The 18,933-nt window shown below is 38.6% G+C and overlaps 1 protein-coding gene across 11 annotated transcripts in view; it reads left to right on the top strand.

Moving 5' to 3' along the window:
• Window positions 1–18,933, top strand: part of EPHA6 (EPH receptor A6) — a 780,034-nt gene that overhangs the window by 666,122 nt on the left and 94,979 nt on the right. For all 11 annotated transcript variants that reach the window (XM_023623975.2, XM_023623979.2, XM_023623977.2 and 8 more), the window contains one exon: window positions 15,364–15,573. In XM_023623975.2, the coding sequence (XP_023479743.1) occupies window positions 15,364–15,573 (210 nt within the window). The remainder of the gene's footprint in view (window positions 1–15,363; window positions 15,574–18,933) is intronic.

Here is an 18,933-nt window from a genome sequence, read left to right as displayed (position 1 = left end):
GGAGAGACTACAGTGAAGTACAGATGGATGCAGGGACTCCAGAGGCTTCTGCAATAATCCAGGTGAGGAGATGATGGTGGTTTAGATGAGGATAGTTGAAGTTGAGTTGATGGAAAATGGTAGATGCTGGGCTGTATTTTGAAAGTAGAGCCAATAGGATGTGCTGGTGAGTTGGATAAAATGTCTAAGTGAAAGGGAAGATTCAAGGACAACTGTCATCTACCAAATAAGGTCAATAATAGGCAATAACTACTTCCTACAGTTACTGCAAGTGTTATAGTATTAAATGGCCAACAGACCTAAAACTCCGAGAATAGTATCCAGCACGTATCAAGGTTTCCATAATGTTATTTATTATTATTGTAATATATTTCAGAAGATGTCAGTAAGAGTTTAAAGTTGTTTTTCTGTTACTTCCTAGTCTGTTTTTTCTAGAGGCTAAAAATAGTTTTAATTTTCACCATTTAAAAAAAATCTAGCTATAGCTCATGAATATGAGTATTTAAATAATATATATAAGTGCATATCAGCATTTCAGAAGCCATGTGAGTCATTTGAAGAGTTTCCTTGAACAAATGCAAAGCAAATATTAATTTAAAAAATTAAAGGGCTCTTTTAAATATTTATGTACTCAAATTATAAATCTAGTAAAGATGGCATTTTACCTTATGCCGGTTATATATTAATAATGAGAGCTGTATTTTATTAGCACATTTTTCTTGTAAATTGTGTTGTGAGGAGTTATATTTGTGCTGGGGTATAAGAGCGAAATTAATCTACACCACATTCATTTTCTATTCAGCAGTGAAAAAAATTGAAGGTGCATTTATCTACCAATACCTGTTTTTAAGCCATGAAAGTTATTGTTGAATTACATCCCCTTAATTACATTTTTTCAGAAAAAAATATGTGAAATTTCATGTAGACAAATGCTGTTATTTATCATGCTTGTGCCTGCTTAATGCCGAATACTATTGTAAAAGTAATGTGACAGTAAACATCCAGGTATATGAAAGCATAGTGTGCTTTCAGCCAAGCATATGGAAGGCTGAACTTCGTATCTTTAAATTAGGAATTAGAGCATCAGCTTCCAATAGCTTGAATTTCTCTCTTTAAACATTTTAGTACTGTAAACTTGTAGTTTCATTTGTAGTACCTGGTATCATGATAGTATTTTATAATTTTCCTTAACAATTCTCCTTTTGCATACAGGACTTTATATTGATTTTTTAAATGGCTTGTAATTTATAATTATAGTGATATATAGAGAAATCCCATGCATTTTCCTGAACTCCTCTGTGGTCATTCCTACTCTCCCATTTGGACGATGCAAGAGATTTTGGATTCACAGAACTAAATATTAGACTCTAATCTTGTGGTTCTCAACCACACCTGCAAATCAGAATCTCCTTCCTAGAGAGATTTTGCAAAATACACATGCATACCTGAGCAGATATATATGGTAATTCTGATGCACTCCAACGATACTTCATCAAGGATTGGCACCTGTGACACTCCAGCCCAGAAGATGACCAAAAACAGTTTAAATTTTCTTGGCTTTATTGAAGTGCAGACACGGGAGCAAGTATAGGTTACCTTCACACAAACCTAAGCAAAAAAACATCAAATTAAGTGGTAAGCTTTGTTAGCTAAAAATATATTACACTCGGATTCATTTTAAGTTCTTAAGTCTGAAATCCAACTGCCATGTTTCACAAATCCATATCTGCTTTTCTTCCTAGATTTTTAGGTATATTAGCAATGACATTTTTAGTTTCCTTATGATTGAAATTTCTGATTCCTCTCTTGGTGACCTCTCCCTTCTATAACTAAAAATATAACTGCCTAGCTTAAGTTCAAATCCATGATGACTACAAAAGAAAAAGCCTTGAAGGATTTAGTAAATATTCTATGGGATATTATAATAATATTTTCAACTGGGGAGGCCACAAGAACCAAGACCAGTAAAAAGGAGATATTGACTCCTATTTGTTCGATGGTAATTTTAAAACAGAATGATTTGGTCTTTTCAAATCTATACATAACCTTAGCCATTTCTTTTTCAAATTCAGGACCATTGTTAAAAGTCACAGCTTAGGTCAACTTTCCTATTTAGAAACATATAAATACTGAATTTTAACTTTAACCTAAACTTGGAGAAGTAATCCTCCAAGGACTGTTTTCTGTAAAGTCACTTATAAATCAATTGTTCAGAACTCAGGATGCGTTTTCCCATAAATATTTCTTTTAAAGATATTGCTTAAGTCCCTAGGCAGATCCATAAAAGCCTCTTTAACGCAGACTACAGCTAACGGATGTAACTGCCAATACGGAAGGGAGCCAGGAGTTTCCTTCAAAAAAAGAAGAGTGTGTTTTCCTCCTGCTACAGGACTTGCTTCGGGCAACATTTTTTTAAATGCCGTTTTCTGTAGCATCCACTTCTTTCTTCATGTTCTCTCCCCAGGCCCTCAAACATTCCACTTTTACTGTTTTAAGGCCCGTGTGATGGCACACCCTCCCCAGCCCCGCTTATCCCCAGGCTAGGCCTTTCTCCACCTCCTAGAATGGGGTGGACCTCACCCCACCATAGTCTAAGTTCTCATTCTCTCATTGCCACAGACTCTAGCTGGATATGGGCTTAGGCTAATTCATGCTAGTATGTGATTCTCAAATACTATTTTAATTCCTCCAGTTGATTTTGCATTTTTATATGAATTTGTAAACCCAAATAGAATTTTTAAATTTTTATTTTATTGTGGTAATAACACAACTTAAAATCTACTCTCCTGACAAATTTTTAAATGTACAGCACGTTACTGTTGACGTAGGTACAGTGCTGCACAGCAGATCTCTGGAGCTTGTTCATCTTGCTTAACTGAAACAAGCGGATTAGTAACTCCCCAAATCCCCTTCCCCCAGCCCCTAGAAACCACCGTTCCACCCTTTGATTCTATGAATTTGGCCTAAATAGAATTTTAGTAGTGAAATTTCAGGTAGCAAAACAAAAAGAGGTGAAAACATGCCAAAAGTATGGGTGAGAATATTTTTGGACCGAGGGACAATCAGGAACCCAGAGATCAGCTCTTCCCTGTTGTCGTGACTCTTCATAGATTCTCGTCTTTTGTCCCTTATGAAACCATCGCATTTCTGACCACATCCAGCTTTCTCAGGACGGCCTTCAGCAACCCCGAAGTAGGGGAACAAGAGGCTTACAAAGTTTCCACCGCCATACACCTCCATCTCCTGTAAACCGCTTAGTAAGCTGCGTTTCCTACATCGCCATCTTATAGCCCAAGTCAGCATTTCAGAAGCAATCATTTTACAAGGCTTCAGCTAACCCTTCTATTTTTGTCATTCTGTTTGGAAAGGCTGGTGCCATTTCTTATGACTCATGGCTAGTGAACCAAAAAAGTCTTTTGACATACATACGAACCAAAATCTCATTACTTCATTTTGAAGCATAAACTGTCCTTATGCAATAGTGTTCCTTGCACCAGATTTGTGAAGAATCTTTGGAAGGAAGTTGATATTATTTATTTTAGGTAAACCTGAAACTGCATAGTGAATTGGATTCTTTGTAAAGGTTTGTTAAATGACGATGTGCAATTTTTATTAATTCTACCCAAGAGCAGCGGCTTATCGTCTTCGGCTGTGGTATTGTTTATCACACGTGTTCAACATTCTCAGAGCGCCGCATCACTATAACTATTTACTCCACACAAAGGAGGGCTGCACCTTCTCCAACAAGAACGTGTGAGAACACTGGTTTATATCGTGGGCCAGTAATGGTTGTGGTGGGATGTATGGAGAAGGGATCCCTAGATTCCTTTTGCTGGTGAGACATTCTTTTCTGATGGCATTTAAATAGGCTACATCGAGTTCTAGATTTAAATCATTTATTATAAATTAATTTTTGCATGATGTCATTCATACTTCTCATTTACTCATGATTTTCTCGGAGAATCTCTTATCATAAATCTAACTTTCCATGAAAACTACTTCAAGAAAATATGCTACTACTGACTAAAAGCTTGAAGCACTTCACTCCATTAAGAGGAAAACAGAGAAACACAGCTAAGTTCAATCCAGCGAATATCTGTTGAATATCTACTGTGTGCCAGGCACAGTGCCAAGCCCTGAGATTGCAAAGATAATCAAGGTAAGGTATGCTCATGGCCCTAGTGAGACCATGGTCAAGCCAGCAGAAGAGAAGACACATTCACCTATCGTTTTAGCCAGTGTTAGTGTAGACAGGATGCTTTTAAAGCAAGAAAGAGAGAAACTCGGTCCAACTTTTTTCCTCCACTTTCCCGGCCAGTCCCCCCTCCTCTCAATCTATTGCAGGTCATGCTGGCTATGCCTCTAAAATAGATCTCAAACCTGACTCAAGCCACCAGTTTCTCTCTCCCGTGTTACTCTAATAGCCCCCAGTCTCTCCACTTCCATTCTCTATGCACACGTCAGAGAATATCACTCCTCGGTTAAAATACTTCCCTAACTTCTCATTACTTTCAGAATGGATTTCAAACTCTTCCCCATGGTGTACAAGGCCCTACCTGATTTTGCCTCTGCCTGCCTCTCCGGTCTCCCTCTCACTCAGCAAGCTACAGCCTCTCTGGCTTTCATTCCTCAGGCGTGACAAACTCATTCCTGACTCAAGCCATTCGCATGTGCTGGAAACTGTTCACAGGCTCTGTCATGTCACTCTCTTTCACATCACTCCATTTTATTTATGTTATGCTTCCTTGTTATTTAAAAGTATCTCATTTATTTTTTACCTGTTTATTTTCTGTCTCTCTGTCTCTAATTAAATGTAGGTACAACTGGAGCAGGCACCTTTCTCTTGTGCTTCCCACTTTGACTCCAGCAATTAGAGCAATGACTGGCCTATAGTAGATGCTCAATGAGTATTGTTTGGAAGAATGAACTTGGGGATTCAGTGAGGACCTCCTAGAAGAGATGATCCTTTTCATGAAAAACTCAGGTGACAAAAAGCTAGAAGGGCATTCCTAGAAGAGGAAACTGCATAAGCAAAGCACATTAGATGTAAAATAACATGTTGTAGGGATAAATTAAACGTCAAAAAATTGAATCAGAATAAGGATGTGAGACAGAGGTAGAAGCAAGGGTCACGGCTTTGTGTTGAACACTGCACTGTATTCTGTCATTGAAGGGCTTTAAGCAAATAAGTAACAGGGTGATGTTTGTGTTTTCATAGAATTTGAATGTATTTACTTAAAAAAAATGTTAGACAATAATGTGCTGAGTTCAGGACAGCCTAGCACTCAAATCCTACATTTGTCCTAAGCACAGGCTCAGTACCTGAGCTCAACCTCAGACGAACAGACAGCTTAAAGTAAGAGGCATAAAGCATCCGTGGGGTACAACCCAGAAGGCAGGGCCTTGAGAACCATCGTCAAGAGAGTGTGTTAGCATGGAGACAGCGTGCCGGGCCAGTGACTGCCCATCCAGTGGATGTGCTCTGGGGTCTGAGAGAGGGGCTGTTGGCGCTCAGAGCAGACAGCATTGTGTGTAGCTTTCGGAAGCCTCCTTCCAGTCACCTCACCCTCCCTGTCATTGAGAGGCTAAGCTGCATGCTTCTCAGCAGTCAGGTTGAGACAGAAAAGAAGAATGAAGACAAACTGAATTCTAGCTACTAAGCTCTAAGATTCAGTGTGTAAATATGCCACACTCGCTCTCTTTTATTTGAATCTGCCTTCCTGAGAAAAAACCATATGTCATAAAAAAAATTCGTAGTTTCTGTTTGATTAATCTCTAGTAGGAAGCCCAAAGATATTAAATCTCAGTGCTCTCACATTTTTCTCCTCCCCTCATAAACAATTCAATTTGAGTTAATATTTATCGAGTGCTGACACAAGTATGGCAGGATCGCGGATGCCGCGATAGAGGTGCTACATGAAAAGGAGAAAACCCGTGTGCTACTAAGAAAAGAAAACAGTGTTTATTATACAAGAAACAGGAGTAACAGAGCAATAGGAACCAGTGCACTACAAGATACTGTCAAAGGTGATTTAATCGTCACTGTTTATTAGCCGGCCACCATTTTAAGAAAACCAGTGTATCCTCAACCACATTGAGGAGGCTATGTTGACTAGGACTAGTAAAAGAGATGTAGGTTTTATTTGAAGGAGAGAGTTGCATCATTTATAGAGAAATATATTTGTGCCATACCTCATGTGTGAATAAATAGGGCAGTTCCTCTCAACCAGACATAGATAAATAGATCCTCATTTGTTGGTTTGTCTGGAGGGTTCTTGTTTGTTTGGTTTTGGTTTTACGGTCTCAGAGCTCTTCTGTACCTGGCTGTATTAAGCCAAATTACGCTGCCCGAACTAGCCCAGACTGGATCATTATGGCAAAATTTGAACCAACTCTTTTTCAGACAGCTCCACTTAGTAAGAGTACAGCCTCTGGAGTTAAAGAGCCTGGATCCCAACCCTGCCTCCACCATTTGCTGGGTTGTTAAATCTGTGCCCTTCAGTTTGACCATCTATAAGATGGAGATAATACCACACTTGTGTCACAGAGTAGTTGCAAGGATTAAATGAGATGATACCTGTAAAGAGCTTCCACTTGTGACTGGTTTGTAATGGTTAAGGAATGTTAGTTATCTTTTCCCCTAGAATAATGTGGCAACAATTGAGGTATGAGTTCCCAAAAGAATACAGAACTATTTCTGGAACTTCTTTTTCATCAAGCCCACATTTTATACACAGCAGATAGGTAGCTGATGGATAGATAGTTATAGAGATTATCACAGATTAGGCTCCCTGGGAAACAGATTCTTGAAAAGAGATGTGCGTGAAGGGACTTAACTGGGGAGAATTCTCAGGATCAACTCCCTTACTCCTGTGGCTTCTGGAGTTTTGGAAGCTGGTATTTCTTAGCTGAGTCCCTCTCTGGGAAATGTCCTTGGCTGGAGTAAGCCATCTCACGCAAGACCATGACACCTTTAGAGGGGCAGCATGCATCCAATGATTGACTGATGTGGGAGTTCAAGGACCCGGCCCCTTCTCACTTTGGACCAACTCTGAAGAGTTATCTCAGATCCAGAACATTCCGTGGGATATGCGAAGGCCTTTGTTGTGAATCTACACTTTAATTTTTCCTGCTGGCCAATCCTTTTTTCTATCCCCCACAGATGTTGATCCTGAGAGTGTTTCGTCAATGATTAACATCTAACGAAATTAACATTTTACTGCTTCACCACGTACATTCTTACATGAAACTATCCTTTTTTCTTTTTGAGTTCATGTCACAGAGAAGAATGTGAAAATACTAGTACAGTTTGTTTTGATGCTATTACCTTGATTTGTACTAAGGCTTCTGCAGTTTCACCCTGCGGAATTTTGAACCATTAGTCCACATGTCAACATAATGGAAAAAGGCAAGTGCATGTCTTATTGCTATTTTTTTCTGCCTAAAGCCCCAGCATATAATTGTACATCCTAGTTGTAAGTCATTCTGACTCTTCTATATGGGATGCCACCACAGCATGGCTTAATGAGGGGTGCGTAGGTCCATGCTCAGGATCCAAACCAGCAAATGCTGGGCTGCCAAAGTGGAGTGAGTGAACTTAATCACTTGGCCATAGGGCTGGCTCCTATAAAAAAAGCTTTGATCTCAAGGACTCCTGAAAAGGCCTTCGCCATGTGAATAAGAATAAGTGTACTACATTGTGTAGTGCCATGAAGAACATGGAGAAAGTGGTTTATATTCTTTTCAAAGAACAAAATCTCATTTTTAAATGATGCCACTTATCATTATTAGAACCTGGATTGCTATGTTGCTGATATGAAGGAATTAATTCAAATCTCTTCAAATGTTGGTAACAAGAAAAGTTAAAATCATTTAAAAATAACTTGTATGAAATAGAGGAGGAGGGAACACTCCCAAACTCATTTTACAAGGCCAGCATTACCCTGATAACAAAGCCAGAAAAGGACACTATAAGAAAAGAAAACTACAGACCAATATCCCTGATAAGCATAGATGCAAAAGTCCCTCCAAGAATATTAACAAACCAAATTCCACAGTACAATAAAAGGATCATGCAAGATGATCAAGTGGAAGTTATTCCAGGAATGCGAGGTCGGTTCTACATCCACAAATCAATCAATGTGATACATCACATTAATAAAATGCAGAGTAAGAATCATACGATCATCTCAATAGATGCAGAAAAAGGATTTGACAAAATTCAATATGCATTTATGATAAAAACTCTCTACAAAATGGGTATAGAATAAATGTACCTCAACATGATAAAGGCCATATATGACAAGCCCACAGCTAACATCATACTAAACAGTGAAAATCTGAAAATTTTTTCTCTAAGATTAAGAATAAGAAAAGAATTCCCACTCTTGTCACTTTTATTCAGCATAGTATTGGAAGTTCTAGCCATGGGAATTAGGCAAGAAAAATAAATAAAAGGCATCCAAAGCAGAAAGGAACAAGTAAAACTATCTCTATTTCTGGATAACATGATATTATATGTAGAAAACCCTAAAGACACCACCAAAAAACTATTAGAACTAATACATGAATTCAGCAAAGTTGCAGCATACAAAATCAATATACAAAAACAGTTGCATTTCTATACCCTAACAATGAACTGTCAGAAAAAGAAACGAAGACAGCAATACCATTTGTAATTTTATCAAAAAATAAAATAAAATACTTAGTAACAAATTTACCCAGGATAGTGAAAGATCTGTACACTGAAAACTAGAAGACATTGATGAAAAAAATTGAAGAGGATACAAATAATGAAAAGATCTTCTGTGCTCATGGATTGGAAGAAATAATGCCATTAAAATGTCCACACTGCCCAAAGCAATCTACAGATTCAATGCAATCCCTATCAAAATTCCAAAGGCATTTTTCACAGGAATAGAAAAAGCAATCCTAAAATTTGTATGGAACCACAAGAGGCCCCAAATAGCCAAAGCAATCTTGAGAGAAAAGAACAAAGCTGCAGGCATCACACTTCCTGATTTCATAGTATATTGCAAAGCTATAGTGATCAAAACAGTACGGTATTGGCATAAAAATAAACACATAGATGAACGGAACAGAATAAAGAACACAGAAATAAACCCACACGTATATAGTCAATTTATAAAAAGGCCAAGAATATACAAAGGGAAAAGGATAGTCTCTTCAATAAATTATGCTAGGAAAACTGGACAGTAACATGCAAAAGAATGATCCTGGACACCTATCTTACACCATACACAAAAATTAACCCAAAATGTATTAAAAACTTGACCATAAGACCTGACTCTAAAATTCCTGTGAGAAAACATAGGGGATAAGCCCCTTGACATTGGTCCTGGCAGTGATTTTTTGGGTCTGACACTAAAAGCAAAGGCAACAAAAGCAAAAATAAACAAGTGGGACTACGTCAAACTGAAAAGCTTCTGCACAGCAAAGTAAACCATCAACAAAATGAAGAGGCAACCTATGGATTGGGAGAAAACACTTGCAAACCACATATTTGATAAAGGGTTAATATCCAAAATATACAAAGAACTCATATAACTCAATACCAAAAAAACAAATAACCCAATTAAAAAATGGGCAAAGGGGCCTGTCCCAGTGGGGTAGTGGTTAAGTTCAGCGCACTAGGCTTCAGTGGCCCGGCTTTGGTTCCCGGGCCTGTCCCAGTGGGGTAGTGGTTAAGTTCAGCGCACTAGGCGTCAGTGGCCCGGCTTTGGTTCCCGGGCCTGTCCCAGTTGGGTAGTGGTTAAGTTCAGCGCACTAGGCTTCAGTGGCCCGGCTTTGGTTCCCGGGCCTGTCCCAGTGGGGTGGTGGTTAAGTTCAGCGCACTAGGCTTCAGTGGCCCAGCTTTGGTTCCCGGGCATGGACCTACACCCTCATCTGTCAGCAGCCGTGCTGTGGCAGAAGCTCACATAGAAAAAGAGGAAGATTGGCAACTGACGTTAGCTCACAGCTAATCTTCCTAAGCAAAAATGAGGAACATTGGCAACTAATGTTAGTTCATGGTGAATCTTCCTCAGCCAACAACAAAAAGGGGAGAACACCTGAAGACATAACAGATGTCCAACAGATAGATGAAAAGATACTAGACACCACTAGTTGTCAGAGAAATGAAAATCAAAACCACAGTGAGATATCACCTGACATGAATAAGGATGGCTATTCTCAAACAGGTGAGTAAAATGCTGGCAAGGATGTGGAGAATAGGAAACTCTTACGCACTGTTGGTGGGAGGGTGTACTGATACAGCCACTATGGAAAACACTATGTAGGTTCCTCAGGAAATTAAAAATAGAACTACCATATGATCCAACAGTCCCACTTCTGGGTATATAGCCAGAGGAAACTAAATCATTATCTAGAAGAGATATCTTTACTCCCATGTTTACAACAGTGGACAACCTAAGTGTCTGTCAGTGCATGAATGGATTAAGAAAATGCAGCATATATATAATGGAATATTATTCATCCTTAAAAAAGAAGGAAACCCTGCCATTTGCCACAACATGGATAAACCTGGAGGGCATTATGCTAAGTGAAATAAATCAGAGGACAGACACTGCACGGTATCAGTTACATGTGGAGTCTAAAAGAAAAGTCAAAGTCATAGAAACAGAGTAGAAAAGTAGTTGCAAGGGAGGGGAGAGATAGGGAGAGGCTGGTAAAAAGGTACAAACTTTCAGTTATAAGATGAATAAGTTCTGTGTATCTAATGTATAACATGGTGACTATGGTTGATAACACTGTATTGTATAGTTGAAATTTGTTAAGAGAGTAGAACTTAAATGTTCTCTCCAAATAAAAGGTAAATATATAACCAAAAAAAAATATCACGCATGATAGCCAAAAAGTGGAAGTAACTGTAATGTCTGTCAACTGAAGGATGGATAAACAAAATGAGTAGAATATTAGTCATCAGTAAAAATAATAAAATACTGACACGTGCTACAACGCAAATGAACCTTGAAACCATTATACTAAGTGAAAGAAGACAGTCACAAAAGACCAAATACTGTACAGCAATGACTTTTTAGATACAATAACAAAGGCACAATCCATGAGAGAAATAATTGATAAGCTGGACTTATTAAAACTAAAAACTTCTGCTCTACAAAAGACAGTGTCAAGAGAATGAGAAGACAAACCACAGAGTAGGAGAAAATATTTGCAAAAGACACATCTGGTAAAACACTCTTATCCAAAATATACAAAGAACTCTTAGAATTCAACAGTAAGAAAACAACCCACTTAAAAAATGGGCCATGGGGCCGGCCTGGTGGTGCAGTGGTTAAGTTTGCACGTTCTGCTTCTTGGCGGCCCAGGGTTCACAGGTTCAGATCCCGGGTGGGGACATGGCACTGCTTGGCAAAAAGCCATGCTGTGGTAGGCATCCCATGTATAAAGTAGAGGAAGATGGGCATGGATATTAGCTCAGGGCCAGTCTTCCTCAGCAAAAACAGGAGGATTGGCAGTAGTTAGCTCAGGGCTGATCTTCCTCAAAAAATAAAAAATAAAATAAAATTAATTAATTAAAAAATGGGCCAAAGAGGGGCCAGCCCTGAGGTGCAGTGGTTGAGTTCACACATTCCACTTCGGCAGCCTGGGGTTGGCCAATTCAGATCCTGGGTGCAGACCTATGCACTGCTTATCAAGCCATGCTGTGGCAGGCGTCCTACATATAAAGTAGAGGAAGATGGGCACAAATGTTAGCTCAGGACCAGTCTTCCTCAGCAAAAAAAGAGGAGGATTGGCAGTGGATGTTAGCTCAGGGATAATCTTCCTAAAGAAAAAAAGACCTTAACAGACACTTCACAAAAGAAGATGGAAAATAAGCACATGAAAAGATGCTCCACATCATATGTCATCAGGGAAATATAAATTAAGACAATGAGATACCATTGTGCACCTATTAAAATGGCTGAAAGTAGTAACATTGACAACACCAAACGCTGACGAGGATGTGGAGCAACAGGAACTCTCATTCATTGCTGGTGAGAATGCAGAATGGTACAGCAACTTTGAAAGATAGTTTGGCAGTTTCTCACAAAGCTTAAGATAATTTTACCATAAAATTCAGCTGTCACCTTCCTTGCTATTTACCCAAAGGAGGTGAAAACTTAGGTCCACATAAAAGCCGACAGCTGTAAACTCCTATAAACACGCTATAAGCACAGATGTTTATAGCAACTTTATTTATAATTGCAAGACATGGACGCAACCAAGATGTCCTTTAGGTGAATAGATAAATAAACTGTGGTACAGCCAGACAATGGAATATGATTCAGCACTAGAAAGAAATGAGCTATAAAGCCACGAAAAATCATGGAAGAAGCTTAAATGCATATTATTAAGTTAAAGAAGCCAATCTGAAGGCTACATACTGTATGATTCCAACTATACGACGTTCTACAAAAGACAAAACTATGGAGACAGGAAAAAGATCAGTGGTTGGGGAGGGGGATGAATAGGTGGAACACAGAGAATTTTTCGGGCAGTGAAAATCCTCTGTATGACACTATAATGGTGGGTACGTGTCCTTATACATTTGTCTAAACCCACAGCATGTACAACACCAACAGTGAACCTACTGTAAACTGTGGACTTTGGGTGATTATGATGTGTCCATGTAGGTTCATTGATGGTAACAAATGTACTACTCTGGGGGGCTGTTGACAGTAGGGGAGAGGCCACGCATGGTAGGCGCAGAGGCTATATGGGAAATCCCTGTACCTTCCTCTTAATTTTGCTGTGAACCTAAAACTACTCTAAAGAAGAAAAAGTTCTCTTTTTAAAAAAGAAATAACTTGGTGCTTCGTGCCACCCTCAGAATAGATAGGAAATTAAATTTCAACTTGGTGTTAAGCAACTGTTTCTCTTTATGATGTAGGAGTTTATGTTACCAATTGATTTTTCAGGAAAGTGAGAGAATTTTCTGATTCATGATAAAATTATAAAAACTGTATATAATTATAATAACAAGGTTTTATTAAATAATAACTATAGTCATGTACCACATAACAACATTTCGGTCAACGATGGACCATGTGTATGACGGTGGTCTCATTAGATTTGGTACCACGTAGCCTCAGTGTACAGAAGGCTATGCCATCTAGGTTTGTGTGGGTACATTCTATGATGTTTACATGACAACAAAATCACCTAACAACCCGTTTCTCAGAACATGTCCCGTCACTAAGCGTCTCTTAACTGAATTATTATAATAAGTCAGGAACTGTGCTGTTTGTTTGGTGTGTGACTCCCACTACAACTCTGAGTCAGATTTTTCTATCCTCATTGTACAGATAAGGAAACTGAGGCACTCCTTAGTTTCCAGATGGTCCATTAACATTTCCTACTATTCAGAAATTCTGCATTGACAAGAACTGTGACGCGAGGCAACTTCATTTTCTAATGGGTAAAAGAACTACCTCTTTAAATTTAGTGTAATGTTTTCTAGGACAAAAGAGTCTGTGCTTTCCGTTCTACTCAAAGGTTTCCAGGTTCCCGATAGAGGAGAGGTTGGCAGCGTACATGATGGAAGAGGCACCTTTCACGTAATAGTGCACTGTCTAAGAAGATGGATTGGAAACATACAGAGCTAATAACACCAAAGATTTTCTTTGCTGGGTTAGCTTTTATACATTAATTATACAGAAGAACCTGCCTAAATGGACGCTCCTGCTGTGGGATGTTTCATTTTAAGAGCGCATTCTTTTCCTTACTCTGCACCTGAGTTGAGAGATATTATCAGAGAGCAATCATGGAGATAAGCTGATAGACTAAGACAAAGTTTATTCCATTTGTAGCATAAGCTTTTTCATTTAACTGACCAATGGATCATCATCAAATGGGAGACTGTGTCACCGTGATATGGGCAGGTCATCCCTGTGTTAAACTACTCTCTAGTTCTAAATCAGATATCCCTGAAAACTGCTTTAACTTGGCAAATTTTTAAGATGCTCTTATTTATGCCTCTGCCACACTGTATAAGATAATACAGCCTGTAGTCTCGTCCTAGATATTCATTTTTAATGTCAATCGTAAATAAATGTTACTTGATGTGTACAACCAACTTGAGAACCTTCCCCTTTTCTCTGTAACTCCTTTAAAGACAGCAATTTCCAAATAACTAAATACAACGATATTGTTATTTTCCAAACTGAAAATATTTTTATTTTCATTTTCTCTAATTTCTGGGGTACTATTTTTATCCAGTCTTATTGGTGCACATATCTTGCCTGGAGGACAATTGGATTTTTTTTCCTTTTTAAAAAAAAAACAGGGGCCGGCCTGGTTGTGTAGTGGTTAAGTTCACACACTCCACTTCAGTGGCCCAGGATTCGCTTGTTTGGATCCCGGGCATGGACCTACACACCACTCATCAAGCCATGCTGTGGTGGCATCCCACGTAGAAGAATAGAAGAACTTGTACTGCAGCTAGGATACACAGCTATGTACTAGGGCTTTGGGGAGTAAAAAAAAGAGGAAGATTGGCAACAGATGTTAGCTCAGGGCCAATCTTCTTCACCAAAAAAAAAGGATACCTTAAAAAAAAAAACACTTTTCAATCCAGGTGAGAGGACTAAGTAGTCCAGGGGCTGATGACTACATACCAGTGCTCTGCCTGGCTTCTTATTCCCATAGCTTCACTTAATCTTCCCAGCGGGGAGCTAAAATAGTCCTGTTTCCAGTCATTTCCAACAACTGCCTTTCTGTTTGCTCTGTACAATGAAGGAATGGGAAAATCTAGTTACTTTCTGTTTCATGTGAGTTTTCTTTCCCCTGTAGCTTTCCTAAACTTGCTTCTCTTTTATGCAATAAGTTTTCCTTTCTCCTGAGCCATCATTTCCGCCGCATCTCCAGTGACCACACCTTTCCTCAGGTCCTGGGTTCCCTGCCCTTCTGCCCACCTGCACGGCGGGTCCAGGGCTCACAGCTTTGGAAAGGGAATTCTGTTTTCTTGGTCGTCATTGCTATTACCTTATTTGACTTAAGTTCCCCCTTTCTTAAAGTTTTGAAGTCGTTTTTTCTAGAAGTTGATTTGGTTGGTTCCCTTCTATCCTTTGTTTGTTCTCCTTCATGACTTCCAGCCATATTTCCCTTTTCTTTAAATGTCAAACAAATTCTTGCGTTCCATTATGAACATAGTCAATGGCCAGCAAACTTGACACTTACATTCATTGGACCCCACAAAATAAATTCAAGAGTTTTGTTTAATACTATACCTGTGTGCATGCGCGCGCACACATGCACACATGCACGCGCACACATGCACACACGCACACATGCACGGTGCATTAAAGAAAATCAATGTAAGCAACTGTGATTCTCTTTCAGAAACACGATGGCCACTTCACAGTCATCCAGTTGGTCGGTATGCTCCGAGGCATCGCGTCAGGAATGAAGTACCTTTCTGATATGGGTTACGTTCATCGCGACCTGGCAGCTAGGAATATATTGGTCAACAGCAACTTAGTATGCAAAGTCTCTGATTTTGGTCTCTCCCGGGTGCTGGAAGACGATCCAGAAGCCGCTTATACAACAACTGTAAGTTTGCATACTCTTTCCTATGTACTTATTGTTTTTAATGTTATTAGAGTAATTCTGTTTTTGTTTTCCTAATTTTCTGCTGTCAATTCTCATTTTCCCAATTTTACATCATTATTTAATTGAGAAGCATTCGCTTTATTTGAGCGCCTAGTGAAAAAAAAAAAAAGAGACATTCTTAAACTGGACTGCTGTCTTCCTTCCGCTGTACTGCGGCTCTGTCTTCACATCATGCTCACAGTCCACGTCATGACTACCTTCCCCAGGAATCGGCCTCTGCCTGAGGCATTTTTGATGCTTCAGGAACTATCTCCTTTGAGTGGAGTTCTGTACAGGCCAATGGTGCAGCCACTTTATGAGTCAGTGATGGTGAAGAGCCAGGGGTTATGAAATGACGTTGTTTTTCTCACAGCAAATGTTATGGAATGATCTGATCACACTTAAAAATGAACAATATAGGTTTCTCTGCAGATATATAAGTACTCTATAAACCTTTTTCTAAATGATACTTGGGAAAAATGTGAGCAGGAATAAAAGGCTAAGACTTGAGGACCAAACCATCACGTGCAAATTATATGATCTCAACTTAACTCATGAATAGTTTCAGCGTTTCTGAATGCCCCAAAACCAGTTCAGTCCACTGATCTATTTGGTTCTTGTTTCAAGGAGCTCAGCCTCAAAGTCTCTCTTCAGCTATCTTATAGTTTTGTAAAATTATACTATATTCTGTTATTTTTTTTAACAAAACCCTTACCATTGACTCATTTGACAGTCAACTTCAATGAAAAACGTCAGTAAAACTATTCAAGATGTTTTTCTTCTCTTCTCTTTTTCTAACTTTATACATTATTTTAAAAGAGGCAAATCTGCCATTTAGTTCCGTTTTATTTCATTTTCTGTGAGATTTTTTTGAAACTTCGCTGTGTTCACTTACTCCAGCATGCGTGCAGTTTAATATCATGAATGAAACGTGGTATGCTCTTACCATGTTTGCTTTGTAGAAATGCACTGTATTAATGTATCAATGATATTTTCACTAATTTCTGCAACAAAGAAGTACAGTTCTAAGGAAAATAATCCCTCAAAGCCTGATATATAAGGTAGCAGTATCTATTGATCTTTTAATTTGACCAAAAACTTCATAAAAATAAAAGTCTATCAAGTCCAAAAATAAATTGTCCATTTTAAGAAAAGCAGTATTTTCAACTCCATTTTCTAATTGGAAAATGTCATAATTATTTTCATTTTTTTCAAGGCCTTTATTTTCTTCTGTTTTTACAAATGCATAACTTTAAGCAACTTTTCAAGTTATAAAACAATGCATAAGATTCTCTTATATATATTATTCCCAACCTTGGAAAATAGTGTTTAAAATTATTATAAAAATATTATAAAATATAATAAAAATTGCAGCAAATATAATCTACTAAAATAATAAAATAAGATAGGAAATACCACTAGAGTCTGACTGTGTGCCTGTAGAGACACGCTTGAGATCCCTTAATAAATAGTGTTTGGACTGCTTTTCTACAGGGGAAGCTCACAACTAAATTTAAGATACTAGTAAAACTGTCAGGGTAACCCAAATTTTGAAGCAAATATAGGTTTGTTGGGTCAGATTTGACATCAGGATTCCAGGAGTGTTCTTCTGTCTCACATGATTATAAAGACGGAGAGGCCAACAACAGTGCTGTTTGAAACTTAAATCTGACTACAGAATTAAACATCGAATTAGGTGTTAACACTCCAAAGTGTGCCTCTTAAAAGCTATAGATTATGTCTCAATTAAGAAATTAAGAAATTAAAAATAAGTCCCTAAATTTGAGGTATCAATTAAATGGCAAATAATGTAATCAAATATTTTTTCAAAAATCTCAGAAATACCTAACTGCTCAGAGAATCCTGGATCACAAAATATCGCACGCTGAGTGCTTGACTTACAATAAGCAAGGACATTCAGTGCTTAAAATAGCAGAGCTCTTGCCTTCGAAGAGCCCACCCCCCGACAGAGCAGACTGACTCACCCTTCCTTGCTATTCAGTGTGGTCATAAAGGTCTGAAAAAGAAATATGGAAGCCCCAAAACAAGGAGGTCTAGAGAAGACTTCACAGAAAGGTAAAATTTGAACCAAATAGTAAAAGATCTCATTAGGCAAACAGTTGGGAAAAAGGTTCAGATAGAAGAACCAGAAAGAAGAAAAGTGATGGAAGTTTGAGGAAGTGAATGGGCATGTTGATGGAAATGTGGGCGTTGAGAATGGGGCCAGGGCCAGGGGATGGGGCAGGTGTCTTGGGAATCATTGTGAAGGCAGTCAGGTGGCACTTCAAGAAATTCTAAAGTTTTTCTATAGAAATTAAGAAACAGACAGTGATTGATTTAAATAACAGCTACATGCATGTAACAAAATACATGCCTGTCTTAGAAGATGTTGTTGACAACAGTCTGAAGGAAGGAGGATTGAACAATAGGAGGACTGGCCACAGGGAGACTAGGTGGGGCTTTATTGCTGTAGACCAGAAAGGCCATACTTTAATTAGGGCAGTGGTGGCTGGAATAAGAGGGGAGAGAATTGAAAATTATTATGAGGGGCCGGCCCTGTGGCTGAGCGGTTAAGTTCTTGCGCTCCGCTTCCAGGGCCCACGGTTTCGCTGGTTCGGATCCTTGGCGCGGACATGGCGCTTATCAGGCCATGCTGAGGCGGTGTCCCACACAGCACAACCAGAAGGACCTACAATTAGAATATACAACTATGTACTAGGGGGGCTTTGAGGAGAAGAAGAAGACAAAAAAAGATTGGCAACAGATGTTAGCTCAGGTGCCAATCTTTAAAAAAAAAAGAAAAGAAAATTATTATGACTGTACAATTTGCAAGACTCAGTAACTAATTAGGTATGAATTATAAGGAAGAAGAAAAACTCAAAGATGACACCAATATTTCTAGATCGAACAACTAGTTGAATGGAGATGCTGTTAATCTCGACAGAGAAGCCCTGTTAGAGATGGCCTGGCTGAGGGCAGTGATTGCAAAGCAAAGTTTTAAGAAAAGGTCACAGGGACTCTGTCCCAAATCATCAAGACTATACCACATTCTTTGGCATTGTTTTTTATGCCAATTTGTTACACAAATTTTGTGTAAAATTTTTAGGACTTTACGTAAATGTACTTAGACCACAAATACTTTTTGTATTTCCTGTTAAAAGGCACGAGATGGTTAGAAAACTTCACTGCCTAATGAAGACGTACCTCAACTCGAGCAAAGCCTTAGAATAAAGTGCAGAAGACAAATTGTCATTTATGTGAAAGGATTCTCTGTTTTATGAAAATAACTTTAAAGAGCAAACTCCCTTGATATGTTTTTTA

Source organism: Equus caballus, chromosome 19 (assembly GCF_041296265.1).
Source record: "Equus caballus isolate H_3958 breed thoroughbred chromosome 19, TB-T2T, whole genome shotgun sequence".
In the NCBI taxonomy this organism is placed as follows: domain Eukaryota; kingdom Metazoa; phylum Chordata; class Mammalia; order Perissodactyla; family Equidae; genus Equus; species Equus caballus.
The sequence above is the reverse complement of the archived record's forward strand: the minus strand, read 5'-3'. Positions and strand labels throughout refer to the sequence as shown.